This window comes from Phyllopteryx taeniolatus, chromosome 9, assembly GCF_024500385.1.
Source record: "Phyllopteryx taeniolatus isolate TA_2022b chromosome 9, UOR_Ptae_1.2, whole genome shotgun sequence".
NCBI lineage: Eukaryota > Metazoa > Chordata > Actinopteri > Syngnathiformes > Syngnathidae > Phyllopteryx > Phyllopteryx taeniolatus.
Window position 1 is genome coordinate 25334448 of NC_084510.1, and position 12656 is coordinate 25347103.

Consider the following 12656-nt stretch of genomic DNA (forward strand, 5'->3'; position numbering starts at 1 on the left):
TCATGAGTACGTTCACTGCGTAGTACGTCGTTCCTTGCGCAAACCAATCACTGGTCGTACTAGTAACTAGTACATCGCTCCTTAGCGGATCACAAATAAAGAAGTTCCACGAACGAATCACTCTTCAGTTCCTCAGTACACCAGTTCACTGAACGAATCACTCAATTCACTTAAGTCCCTCCCCCGCTTGCACGGCGCTGCCTGACGCTGGCTGCTCATTGGTCATTCGCCGAAGTGAGTGACAACGCTGGCGGATCAGAACGCTTCAGCAGTTCCGTTTCCGCTCACAGCCGACTTGCTTGCCTGACGGCGGCGGGTGGCGGCCAAGATAAAAGAACGAATAATTTCAGAAACGGATTCGGTTCAGATTCGTTCTTCTGAACGAAAACAACACTACTTCCCAGTTAACATGGATAATTGACTTCTAAAGTCGTCAATGGCAGTGAATGTTTTAAGCTTCAACGTTGCCTCCGTTGTCGCCGATGGCAGCTTTTGTATGAATGCACATTTTGTTAGCGCAGTGCATTAGCGGCTGCGTCATCCTTGACCAAATGAGGATATTGCTTTATAATATTGTGACTTTTTCTTGGAAAAACAACTTTGTTGTCATAGAATACGTTTTTCTTGAGAAAAATACCACTTTATTCATAACTTTTTTTCTCTACAAAATATAAATTTGTCATCATCACGTGACTTTTTTCTCAATTTTTTTTTTAGGAAGTATATTATATATGGCCAAAAATTGAGTCCAATATTTTAGATCGCTGCTGGTGGCTAATAATTATTTGGATTATTTACATGATTTATTCAACTGCAGGAATCACTGGCAGGCCATTCCGAAGTAGCCATTTTGAATCAGATGTAAAAATAAAAAAATATTATTTGCAATTAACCAATTACACAAAATGTTATATTAATATGTAAATTTGTTTAACTACAGATTTAATGGGATAAATAGATTTTTTTTTTTTTTAATTTTGTGAGCCAATTTTAGGGGGGAGAAGAACATATAAATTTATGCAACAAATATTACACGTCTCTTGAAAATGTAACTGCTTGGTGGGCCTGACTAAAGAATAGAGTTGGGCGTCTGTGGCTCCGGGGCCATACTTTACCCCCCACCCCCTTCCCTCAAGTTAGCCATAGCACGCTCTAACAAGAAAAAAAAAACACACAATATAGTGCATATATTAGAAAGCAAGCCTTTAATTGAATACATTGAAGTGATTGGTGTCTTTTTTTCCCCCCGTAGGCACACACCTCGCATGCCGTGTTGCTTCAGTTGAGACGTTTGCGCAAGGCACTTTAAATTCCGCCACACTCACAGCACGAAAGATTGCTGGGAGCCTTACTTTTTACAAAACAGAGCACAGTATACACAACACAACCCTGCAGCAGAGTTCCTTTTTTTGATCATTCGGACTTTAAATAGAATCACATATTCATACGCGCAATTGCTGTTAAAAATCAAACAAGCTGGATACTATTTTTACAGATCTGCTTGACTACATAATTATCGAAAATAATGTACATGGAGGGAAAAACAGATTAGCAAAAAAAAAAAAAAAAAATTTAAAAGGCTGCTTTACCATTTCAACCAAAACATTATCATAAGCCACATCATCCAAGTGTACAGGACAAATAATGCCAATTACATGTCATTCATTTGGTATCAGGATTACATTTTGGGGGTAGTGCATTCCCAGAGAGTTTGTGGGTAAGTGGTACAAATGGAAAAACAAAAAAAAAAGCAGAAGAGTGCATCTGGTGAGTTAAGGACACGTCTGACGTGGCATGACGGTTACATGGCAAACAGCTGGCGTCAACATCTTTCCCCTCATCGTTTTCAGCTCCTCCTGGACTTTGAGTGCTGAATGAGCCACTGAAGGGTGATATCTGGAACATGCACAGAAAACAAACATTCCGAATGATAGCAGTCATTCGAAAGATGCGACTTCTTTTCTCAACTCACCAATGTTGTCTTTTTCTTTGCAAGAAACGGAGTAGCAGCATATCTCCCTGTCCTGAATGGCTGACAGATTCCTAAAAAAGGAAGAGTTGGTTTTGAACAAACACGAAAATATATACAGTGCTTAAAAAACATACTAGACCAGATCGTTATTGTCATCTGAAAGAAAATTGGGACGTTTCTTGATGAAGATGTCAAATTATAGTTATTGACTTGAATTGCTCAACGTAAACATAAGTTTTGCTGGTTGAACGTGATCCCACCATCCATTTTTTTATATCGCTTGTCATGATCACAGTGTGCTGGAACCTATCCCCGCCGACCTTTAGCGAGAGAAGCGGGGTCAACCCTGAACTTATCGGCAATCAATCACAGGGCACAGCCATCCATTTTCTATAGCGGTTGACCTCATTAGGGTCAGCGGGTGAGCTGGAGCCTATGCCAGTCGACTTCGGGCAAGAGTGAAAGAGAGAGAAATGTTGAGCGATTGCAAAATCATTTTTTTCCTGAACAAGCCCCTTTTCACAGTAACTTGAACAATAGCTGAACAAACTATTATCCTTGACTTCTGATCTCTAAATTAGTTATCCATCAATTTGTGTATATGTGATAATATGTTGAACCAATTAAATATTTATATGGTTTCATAGTCATAATGGCCCTCCGAGGGAAACCATGACGACAATGTGGCCTGTGACAAATGATATGTTATTATGTGATATAAGGTGAGCTGGACTGTAAGCCAGCCGTTTTTGGCGAGAGAAGTGGGGTCCGCCCTGGGCAAGGCACATTTAGACCAACAACCATTCACACTCACATTCACGCATATGGACAATTTAGTCTTAAATGAACCTAACATGCATGTTTTGGGGGTGTGGGAGGAAGCTGGAATACCCGAAGAAAAACCCCCACAACACATGGATTCGAACCCGGAACCTCTGACTATGATGCAGACACTCTAACCCCACGTAGTTACGGGCTAAGCAGAACTTTGCCATAAACCGCCGAGCCCCCTGAAGTGTTGCCTTACATTTTCTCAATGAGCTGTTTTTCATCTAAAGCGGTGGGCAGGTCTCTTTTGTTCCCCAGCACCAAAACCTATCGAGACAAGACGAGTGACACTTAGTGGAGCAGGTTGTCACAGATTTTTAGTATGTGGTGCCGGTGTGGAAAGAGATACTCACGGGGATCCCTTGCAACTGAGATTTGTCTAATAGATTGTGAAGCTCGTTCCTCGACGCCTCCACCTTATCTCGGTCTGCTGCATCCACCATGTATCTGAAAGTGAGCACCACGGAGCAGTACGGTTCATTTCAGCTTTCGAAACCCTCACCGGGTTTGCGTTTCCAAGGCAACGGGTCTTGTTTATATCACTGTATCGCATTATATTTGCGACTAGCTCGACATAACAACAGTGTGACACAGTCAAAAGCATCTACCAGAGATGCCAAGATTGGAGGATAATAAAAACGTGCCTCTAAAAATCACCAGTGTGTGTATGAAACCTGCGCAGGATAAATTCTAAATTCTATTAATTAAATTAATTTAAGTTATTACTATAAATGTATTTGCCTTCTTTTGCAACACTCATTACATTTGTAAAATGCTATATGAGATTAAAGAAATTTAAGGGAAAAAAATGTATTTTTATTATTAAAATAATTTAGTATTTTGCCTACTTGCAAAGGGCTAATATCGGGCGATTAATCGGTCACTCGTATGACAGTTACAACTGTTAAAATTTACTGAAAATTGACTGCACAAGAGATTTTTTATTTATAGATTTTTTTTATCCATCCAATGGGACAAATTTCTTCCAAATATAATTCTAGGCCCACCATGTAGGTATCGGTACCACATCAGAAGGCTCCCATAAAGCGGTACTATTTGAATCACAGGGTAACCTCCTTAAGTAGTACTTACACAATGGCGTTGACACCCCGACAGTAGCGCTCCCACATGCTCCGAAACCGCGGCTGCCCTCCAATGTCCCAGATCTGCAGAGAAAATGTGCCGCCACTTCCTCTTTGTAGAAACAACACAAAAATTGAATTCTCCCAAAAAAAAAAGCCGGATGCTGGAAATACCGACCTTGATGGTGACGTTTCCTTTAGTGACTTTCCTCATGTTGAATCCAACTGTGGGGATCATGTCTTCGCTGAAATGGCCTGACTGAAAGGAGACACATGGATAGATTTGAGACTTTTGCTGACTGACTCTGGGTGAAATTAACAATCACGTCATCATCCATCCATCCATTTTCTATGGCATGTGTCATTACACTGGGGGGGGGAAAGATACTGCACTTTTGGAACAACAAATTACTCTAATTTGTTCCTGCTAAATTTACTAGTTTGTTGAAAGAAAAGAGGGTGACACCACACTTTGACTGGTCACCAGCCAATTGCAGGGCACGAATAGACAAACAACCACTCACACCTATGGACAATTTAGTCTTCAATAAATCATCATTTCTTTGGGCCTGCGTGTAAGCACGACATCTAGTGTCTACACAGACGTACTGGATTACATCCGCACAAAAACAGCACATGACTACACGCAGTCACCTGACACAGATAAGTGGAAATGAATGCAATAGTCTTATGACTAGAGGAAGTCTCACAACCATTTGGTGGGTGGAAGAGAACCCCAACCCAACCAACCATTTTAAGGCTAAGGTATTTCACATGTATACAAAATGGGGCTCATCTTTATGTCTTTTTTTTTTTTTTTTTTAAATATACAAGCGCGTGTGAAGTTGAATTCCACCTTGCGTGATGACATTGAGTATAATAAATCAAATTAAAATTGAACACCAGTAGCACCACATCAGATTAAAAACAGGCCATGACTGTTACAATGACTACTATTAAAAGTAAAAGATTGAGCCATCCCAGAGGTTGCAACAGAGGGAAGTGGACGCAACTCAACTTCAGTGACAAGGTTACTTGAGCATCTTGTAAAATATACATTAATACAGTATTATTGCTTATTTTCTTGTGACAAATAACATTTTGTCTTGAAAATATACCATTTTATTTCTTGAAAATGTACAACTTTTTTGACAAAAATATATTAGTATTTTCTCGTAAAATTACAACTAATCTCGAAAATACATTTTTCTTCAAAAGATCAAACTTTATTCTCATAAAATAAAAACCTCTCGAAAATATGACTTTAGTGTTGCAAAATATTTTTTTCCCCTTGAAAATATCCAACTTTTTTTCTCAAAAATATCCAACTTTAAAACAATTTCTCAAAAATTACTATACTCGTCAAATTCTGATTTAAATCTTGAAAATATAAACATTTTTCAAAAATATCTTACTTGATTCTAATGAAATTATGACTATATGTAAATGTGACTTTATTCTTGTAAAATGCTGATTTTAATCTTTGAAATATACAACTTTTATTCTCAAAAATATAAAATGTTTTCTCCAAAAGATGACTTAATTCTACAACTATAATCTAGAAAAATATAAATTTTTGGCAAAAATATGACTACTATAATAAAATTTTAATCTTGAAAAGATGCAACTTTTTTTCTTGAAAATACACAAATATTCACCAAAAAACATACAATTGAACTCTCATAATATTATGACTTCTATGTAAAAAATATACCACTTTTTTCTCCAAAATATAAAAAAGATTCTCAAAAATACTACTATTCTCGTAATATTACAACGTTGGTCTCAAAAATATACTTTTTATTTTAAAAAATATACAACTTTATCGAAAATACACAACACTCATAAAATGAAAAATATCTTGAAAATATACAACTTTCTCAAAAATATTTAAAAATAATTCTACACTATCCAACTTTGTTCTTGTAAAATTAATTAATAACATACAGTACATATTACTGCCATTTGGTAATTAATATTGCAATCTAAAAAAAACTTTTACCTCAAGTCAAAAATCTGTATCATTCTGCTCAACAACAACTATTCTCAAATTAGTATTACACAATATTGCAACTTGAATATGAAAAATTTACTGTTTTTAAAAAATACACTGTATAACTTTTGGGGAATATATACAACTATCTTCACAGAATTACGACTTTAACATCGAAAATATACATCTTTAAAACAGACTTCTTAAAAATATAACTTTTTTCTCCTAAAATTAGCTCTTGAAATCGAATTGCTCAGAAATACACATTTTTTATTACTCAAAAATATACATCCATACTCTCGTAATATGAATTTACCTTGGAAAAGACACTATTTAAAAAATATATATATATTACTTTTAAGTTACCTAAACACTATTTTTACTATACACACTGTGTGTGTAATTAAATGACAATTGTGTGTTTTTAAAGTAAAAGTGTGCCGTTTTCACATACTGGGTCATAAGCTCAAAGCCACACACTTTAGCTTTAGCGTGCTAGCCATTTTAACTCATTCAATTCCGAGCAAGCAATGTGACGTTTTTTGTTTTTTGTTTTTTAATTAAAGTTCACTTTTTTTCGTGAGGGTAGAAGGCCAACGGGGTAACATGACATGATGTCTGACCCGCGGAAACGGAGAGTAAAGCGACGACTTCTTCCTCGTCTTCGTTGTCTCATCATTAGCGCTAATGCTATTAGCATTAGGCTATTTAGCCGTAGCTTGCAGGTGGAGACTTACGGCGATTACGTTGACGAACGTCGTTTTTCCAGAATACTGGAGGCCGACCAGGGTCAGCTCCATCTCCTCCTTCCAAAAGAGGGACTTGAACCAGTCTAAAAGCCGGTTTATTAGTGCCAGCATCTTGGGAAATCGGTGGTGGCTCGCCTCTTCCCTCCCTGTCAGATGTTTGGTTGGGCTTTTCCAGCGAGGGAGGGGGAGTGGGATGCAGCCAGGCCGTCATGTGATCACCAGTCTGGGGCAGAGAGGGAGAGGCAGCGCCGCTCAAGGCGGAGGGGGAGGCACCAGATCGAAACTCAGAACCAGTCTGCATTCCAAACGATTTTCCGTTGTAAAAAAAAACTAAAACAAAAAAAAAAAACAAAAAAAAAAACAATAAAATAAAAAATTATAATAATTGATTGTAGTGCAAATGAATTAATCAAATTTATACCCAGCTTGAAAATTAAAAAAGACAATCAACTTTCAAAAAATAGAACTTTCAGAGAAAGTTGTATATTTTCTAGTCTTAAATCATAATTTCATAAAATTAAAGTCATATCTTCTGGGGGGGGGGGGGGGGTTATGTTTTCAAGATAAATTGTATATTTTCGGCATTGACGTTGTATATTTTTTTAAAGTCATATTTTGGATGGGGGGGCGTGAATACTTTTGATATTGAAATCCTAATTCTATGAGGAAAAAGGATGTTTTTTTTTGTTTTTTTTGTTTTTTTTTTGAGAAAAAAAGTCCTATGTTTCCAAAATGACATAATAACATTACCAGGAAAAAAAGGTTGTAAATCTATGAGAATACTGTGTAGTTTTTTTTTTGTTTTTTTTGGGGGGGGGGGGTTTTAGAAAAAGAAAAATCTTCAAGAAAATAATTTCAACAATTTTGGAGTTGTGTGTTCTTTTTACTAATATTTTTTCAGGCATTTGAATTTTTATGTACCAGTGTATGTACAACCCTAAGACTGCCTTTTTGTTACTGAACATTTTTAATCAATTTCAAGTTGCAGTAATCCGTGTAAAAGTAACTACAGCTTTTATCCCCACCTTTTTTTTCCCCAACAGAATCGTAGTATGGTACAGTTCAATCATGCTCTCCTATTGGTTGCAGGGAAAGAGAGTCTTAACATAGAAAAGAGAAGTTAGGCATAAAACAACAAGCGTCAAATACAAATAAACAAGCAGTGTATGAAATATTTACATGCCCTTTGTCACTAGACTAGAGGTATCTCATATTTGTGTGGCTACCAAACCAATCCAAGTCAATACATTGCTTTTGTCATCCCTATTGCAAGGTGGTGACTATTTCCTGGAGTTGGCTCTTGTTGGAATCGGTCTGGGTGATGAGCCGCTGAAGGCCACTCTCTTCCTTGGACAGCTGTGAGTCATCAACGGTCACTGGCGTGGCAGCAGTGGTTTTATCTGAAGCACATGTAGCGGGAAACTTATGCTTGTATTGTCAGTGGAGATATCATAATGTGCGTAGTGTGTTGCGTTGTCCATCTCAAATAAACCACACACAACATGAGGACACATGCTGATTTCTTTCCTCAACATGTGTGAGGTCTGTTACATTTTAAAAAACGGTTAAGATGTAAAAAATCGATAAAAATGTCAAAAATGTTAAAAAGCAGTCACGATGAAAGAAAAATCGGTTAAGTTGTTAAAATATGGTTATGGTGTTAAAAATCAACAAAGATGTTGAAAATCGGTTAAGATGTTAAAAAGGCGTTAAGATGTTAACAATTGTTAAAGATCTTAAAAATCTGTAAAGATGTTAAAAAGCATTTAAGATGCTAAAAAGCAGTTAGGATGTAAAAAATGAGTTCCGATGTAAAAAAATCGGTTAAGATGCCCAAAATTAGTAAAACATGTTAAGGTGGTTAAGACATTAGAAATCAGTAAAGATGGTAAAAATCAGTAAATAAATTAATAACCATTAAAGAATTGGCAATGATGTTAAAAATCGGTTAAGATGTTAAAAATCGGTAAAGATGTTAAAACTCGGTAAAGATGTTAAAATTCATCCGGAAAAGAAAAAAAACAGTCAAGATGTTTAAAATTGTTATGTTGCTCAAAATCAGTATATATGCACTGTAAATAAAGGTTGATGCTGGGACCAAGTCCAAGCTTCTGAATGAATTAGCAAATCATATGTTGGGCTGTACGGTCTAGCATTTTGATGTACAAGTACTAAATGACCATAAACCTACCTGCTCTACAGTTCTTTGCAACTTTTATAGAGTTGAGGGACAGGACCACGAGAAGAATGAGAGCCAGCAACACACATCCGATGCGCCAGGTCACACAGAGGGCATCTCTGTCAGTGTCTGGTGAGGAGTCGGGTCGTAGTTCAGCTGAAAAGGCATTATCGACACCCCATATTGCAAACATCAACAAACTAGATACCAGAGTCATTGTAGTGCGGACCTCATATACTGAGACCAAGTCAAAAGCAAGATCAAGGGAATGTCAGACTGATATTATCCAGAATGCACTGCAATTTCACAATTTTGCTGAATTATGACGTACAAGTGTGGCTGTTTTGCATAACACCGCCTCCCACACCGAGTTTCTTCGCCTATGACTTGGAAGCTTGGCTGGGTGAAGATCCGCCACTATCTACTAGCTACATGGAAGCACTATCATGTCAACACCAAAAGGTAAGCAGAGCTGCAGCGTTAGCACAGATTAGCATTTGCTAATGGCACTATCAGCATTCGCTACTGATAACTTCTTGTATCCGGCACATACTCAAATGTTTTTTCCGCACACAAATGACCAGTGTCATTCGACGGCTTGGTGATGAAGTGCTTCCTCCACGAGCGAACTTCGTTTCAATGGGGACTCACTTTTCTCCTCAGATTCTGGACTGCTTGAGAGCAAGTAGCCGCTCACCTCGTTGCAACGCCCTAGCGTTGACTGTTGATCGTTGAAAACCATTGTACTCTGTACTTGGCATTCTTAAATTCAGAGACTATTTTCAGTGCTTGGGTGAAGCATTGTTGTCCACTTGTCTTTAAGGAAAACAAATTCAGAATCCCAGTTGTTTGCGATACAAATGACTCTAAAAGTCATCCAAGACCAAGTCTGATTTTGCATCTACATACAGCGTTTATGGCAAACTGCGTCATGGGTTCTGTTCCCCGGAAACTGCTCCACGAGTCCTTCCTTTTTGCACCTGTTGACCAAGAAACATAGTACTTATTGCTGCCATTGGGTAATGCATATTGTTATAGCTTGTCGTGGGTTTTCTTACTGTAGTTTTGGCCTGCAGATATTCATTTTCATGTCCAAATATTCATGATCAGGGCATGCTGGCTGGCACTTGTACGGCCTCAGCCCTGCAGCGGATCCTGTAGATCGGCGCAGTTGATTGGTATTGCATTGCAGTGGTGTACAGTGAACCCTCGCCAAATCCCGTTTCATCTTTTGAGCTCCCGCCATATCGTGATCATATATTATGTTTTTTTTTTTTTTATCATAAGGCAAGTCCGAATTTAGAGTTGCGCGCCTTCAGTGTCGTACTATTGTACGTATGCTGGGCAGCATTGAGGTCTACTGGAAGGAGATGCAGCGCAATTAAGAAGCAAAAAGAAGAAGCAGAGAATATCCTCTGCTAAGCTGCAGTAATGCTTCTTGTTCCCACAGAGCAGAGAGGCTCTAGGCCTGCGAGTAATGTTGTACTGTATGGTTTGGTTGAACATTTTGGTGATTCAATTAACAATGTTAAATTCTCTTTTGTTACCGAAACATCCATGCTAATTTCCGTTGGGCTGCCTATGGCATTTTGCATTACATGTTGGTATTAAGCTAGCAGACTTTTTCATTCGACGACATTACGGTGTTTAAACATGAAATGTTTTTGAATTCTCTTTTGTTACCTGTGCCATTTTTACAGTAAATCTCAACTGGGAGTAAATAAAACGCTTGACGCAAGCACACGTTGTCATTTCATGGGAGAACTGTGCACGTTATTTCCTCCAAGTGATGTCATCCCATTGTCTCCCATTTCTTGACAGCAAGAGACTGAGTGTGTGCTAAGAAATGCTTTAAAAAGTGTTTTATTCAGTTTAAGTGTGTTTTAATTAGGGATAGACCGATTATCAGCCAGGCCCATTATCGACGCCAATCTTCGACATTTTGACCCGTATCGGCATCAGCCTTTTTTTTTAATCCAATGGCACTTGTCGACCACTAATCGGTATCGGTATCGAAACTGAATACAAAAAACATATCTCTAGTTGTGGTGAGTTTGAATGTATTTGAAGTGTGTGCGAGGGGTAAAACAATATGTTTAAAAGGTTTTTGCTCGTCTCTTTATATCGCAGTCGTTCACTTGTCGCAAGTGGGTCGGGAATGTATCCCCCGCGATAAATGTGGGATGACTGTATTCACCATTTCAAAATGGGCCATACCTTGGGCAATATCTTTTCCTTTAAGATCAAAATTCTCAGTCTTACCTGTCTTCACGGCTTTCTCACCAGCATCACATATATTTTCCACACATTGTGAGCACGCGTCATCAGAACACAGGAAACCAGGGTGACACGAACATTTTGCGTTTGTGGTTGGGGAACATAACTCTTCGTGTTCTGTCAAAAGACAATAATTCCACTCATCACTTCCTGTGAGCTCTGTCTTGACCACATATGCTATTGTTTTCTCCACAAATTGATCACTGAATTGTGCTTTGTTTATTTTCTTATACTTGGTTGCCATCACTTTCTTGATAAGTTCTTACCTCGGTGAGCACCTCGGCACGAATTACATTGCATACATTTGTTAAAGGCGTTATGTTGTGGAGAGAAGGAGTTGTCAGGACACGGGCGACAGACGGTTTCTTTTTTTTCTGCGCAGAACTCCTCAAGATATTGTCCTTTGAATCAGAAATTGATGAAATGAGACGCTTGTGTTCACCTTGAAGGCACCAAGTCACCTGTAAAGAAAATCTTTCAAGTTGTTTTTATAGAACATCTTACCTGGAGGACACTGTTTGCAGCATCTCCCGTTCATAGGAGTCCATAGATCAGGACAGCCTTCGGCAAATTTGACAATCCAAATGCACAAAGTATAAAGAGTTGCTAAGGTGGGGTAAAGAGAGACCATTCTGGACAGCGCTCTGCTTTTGCGTATAGTTTTTATGATGGCTGTGGGAGGAGTCTTGGCTGCCCGCTGTGAGCCAAGAAATGGAACTCATTCACTAGATTGTAAAAGCAAATAAATAAATAAATAGAAATAATAAGAATCAGAAATCCAAAACTCCGAACTATGATTAGTGCATTTGAGAAAAAACACCCAGTAGGATAGTCTGTTCAATTTCAAATGCAGTTATGCGGTTAAGCACCTAGATGGATCTAAATATGCTTTCTGATCTTTATATTGCTTATGTTTATCAGCAAGCAGAGAGTCTATTGAAAATAATATATGTACATGTAATTACAGGTAGGTACTAAAAATATGCCGGCATTATTATAGTATAATATACTATAGTATAGCAGTGCTGAAGTATAGTAATAGTTTGCATAATATGGTACTATCTTACTATAGCATATTCTAGTATGGAAAGGTCCAGTATAGTATAGTACAGTATAGTATATTGCAGTATGTTATGGTATAGTACACTATAGTACGTCACACTAAAATAGAGCAGTAGTATAACCATTGTTTGTATAGTATAGTGCTGTATAACAGAACAGTATTATAGTATAGCTTATCATAGTATAATACAGTATAGTAGAGCACAGTATAATAGTGCATTAGCATAGAAATGATGTGCATAGTATAGTATACAGTAATATAGTCATGTACAATATAATTGAGCACTACTATAGCAGTTATTTATATTGTATATTGTAGGAGAGTATCTTCTTCTTCTTTTCCTTTCGGGGTCGTCACAGCGCATCATCCTTTTCCATGTCAGCCTATCTCCTGCATCCTCCTCTCGAACACCAACTGCCCTCATGTCTTCCCTCGCCACATCCATCAACCTTCCCTTCTAGCTTTCTTGCCTGGCAGCTCCATCCTCATCATCCTTCGACCAATATACTCATA

The 12656-nt window shown here is 37.9% G+C and overlaps 2 protein-coding genes across 2 annotated transcripts; both read right to left on the reverse strand.

Moving 5' to 3' along the window:
* Positions 1–1181: 1181 nt before the first annotated feature.
* arl8ba (ADP-ribosylation factor-like 8Ba) lies at positions 1182–7786 on the reverse strand. The gene is made up of 8 exons (XM_061785777.1): positions 7650–7786; positions 6613–6954; positions 4061–4141; positions 3893–3966; positions 3154–3247; positions 3000–3067; positions 1973–2043; positions 1182–1896 (listed from the first exon to the last, which is right to left on the reverse strand). The coding sequence occupies exons 2-8, from the start codon at positions 6733–6735 to the stop codon at positions 1847–1849; spliced, it is 561 nt and encodes a 186-aa protein (XP_061641761.1). The 5' UTR covers positions 6736–6954; positions 7650–7786; the 3' UTR covers positions 1182–1846.
* A 95-nt stretch (positions 7787–7881) lies between these two features.
* On the reverse strand, positions 7882–11762 carry tnfrsf18 (tumor necrosis factor receptor superfamily, member 18). The gene is made up of 7 exons (XM_061785776.1): positions 11585–11762; positions 11347–11481; positions 11066–11197; positions 9862–9958; positions 9713–9783; positions 8816–8959; positions 7882–8024 (listed from the first exon to the last, which is right to left on the reverse strand). The coding sequence occupies exons 1-7, from the start codon at positions 11709–11711 to the stop codon at positions 7888–7890; spliced, it is 843 nt and encodes a 280-aa protein (XP_061641760.1). The 5' UTR covers positions 11712–11762; the 3' UTR covers positions 7882–7887.
* Positions 11763–12656: the final 894 nt, after the last annotated feature.

What these genes read in the sequence shown, in the direction of transcription:
- tnfrsf18 (XM_061785776.1), bottom strand. Translation starts at nt 11,711, where the DNA reads ATGGTCTCTCTTTACCCCACCTTAGCAACTCTTTATACTTTGTGCATT. An exon ending in GTGCCGAGGTGCTCACCGAG is followed by an intron (nt 11,198 to 11,346) that starts GTAAGAACTTAT and finishes GTCTTTTGACAG; the next exon opens with AACACGAAGAGTTATGTTCC. An exon ending in TGCAAAGAACTGTAGAGCAG is followed by an intron (nt 8,025 to 8,815) that starts GTAGGTTTATGG and finishes CATGTGCTTCAG; the next exon opens with ATAAAACCACTGCTGCCACG.
- arl8ba (XM_061785777.1), bottom strand. Translation starts at nt 6,735, where the DNA reads ATGCTGGCACTAATAAACCGGCTTTTAGACTGGTTCAAGTCCCTCTTT. An exon ending in CTCAGTTGCAAGGGATCCCC is followed by an intron (nt 3,068 to 3,153) that starts GTGAGTATCTCT and finishes TTGTCTCGATAG; the next exon opens with GTTTTGGTGCTGGGGAACAA. An exon ending in AAACAGCTCATTGAGAAAAT is followed by an intron (nt 2,044 to 2,999) that starts GTAAGGCAACAC and finishes TTCCTTTTTTAG; the next exon opens with GAATCTGTCAGCCATTCAGG.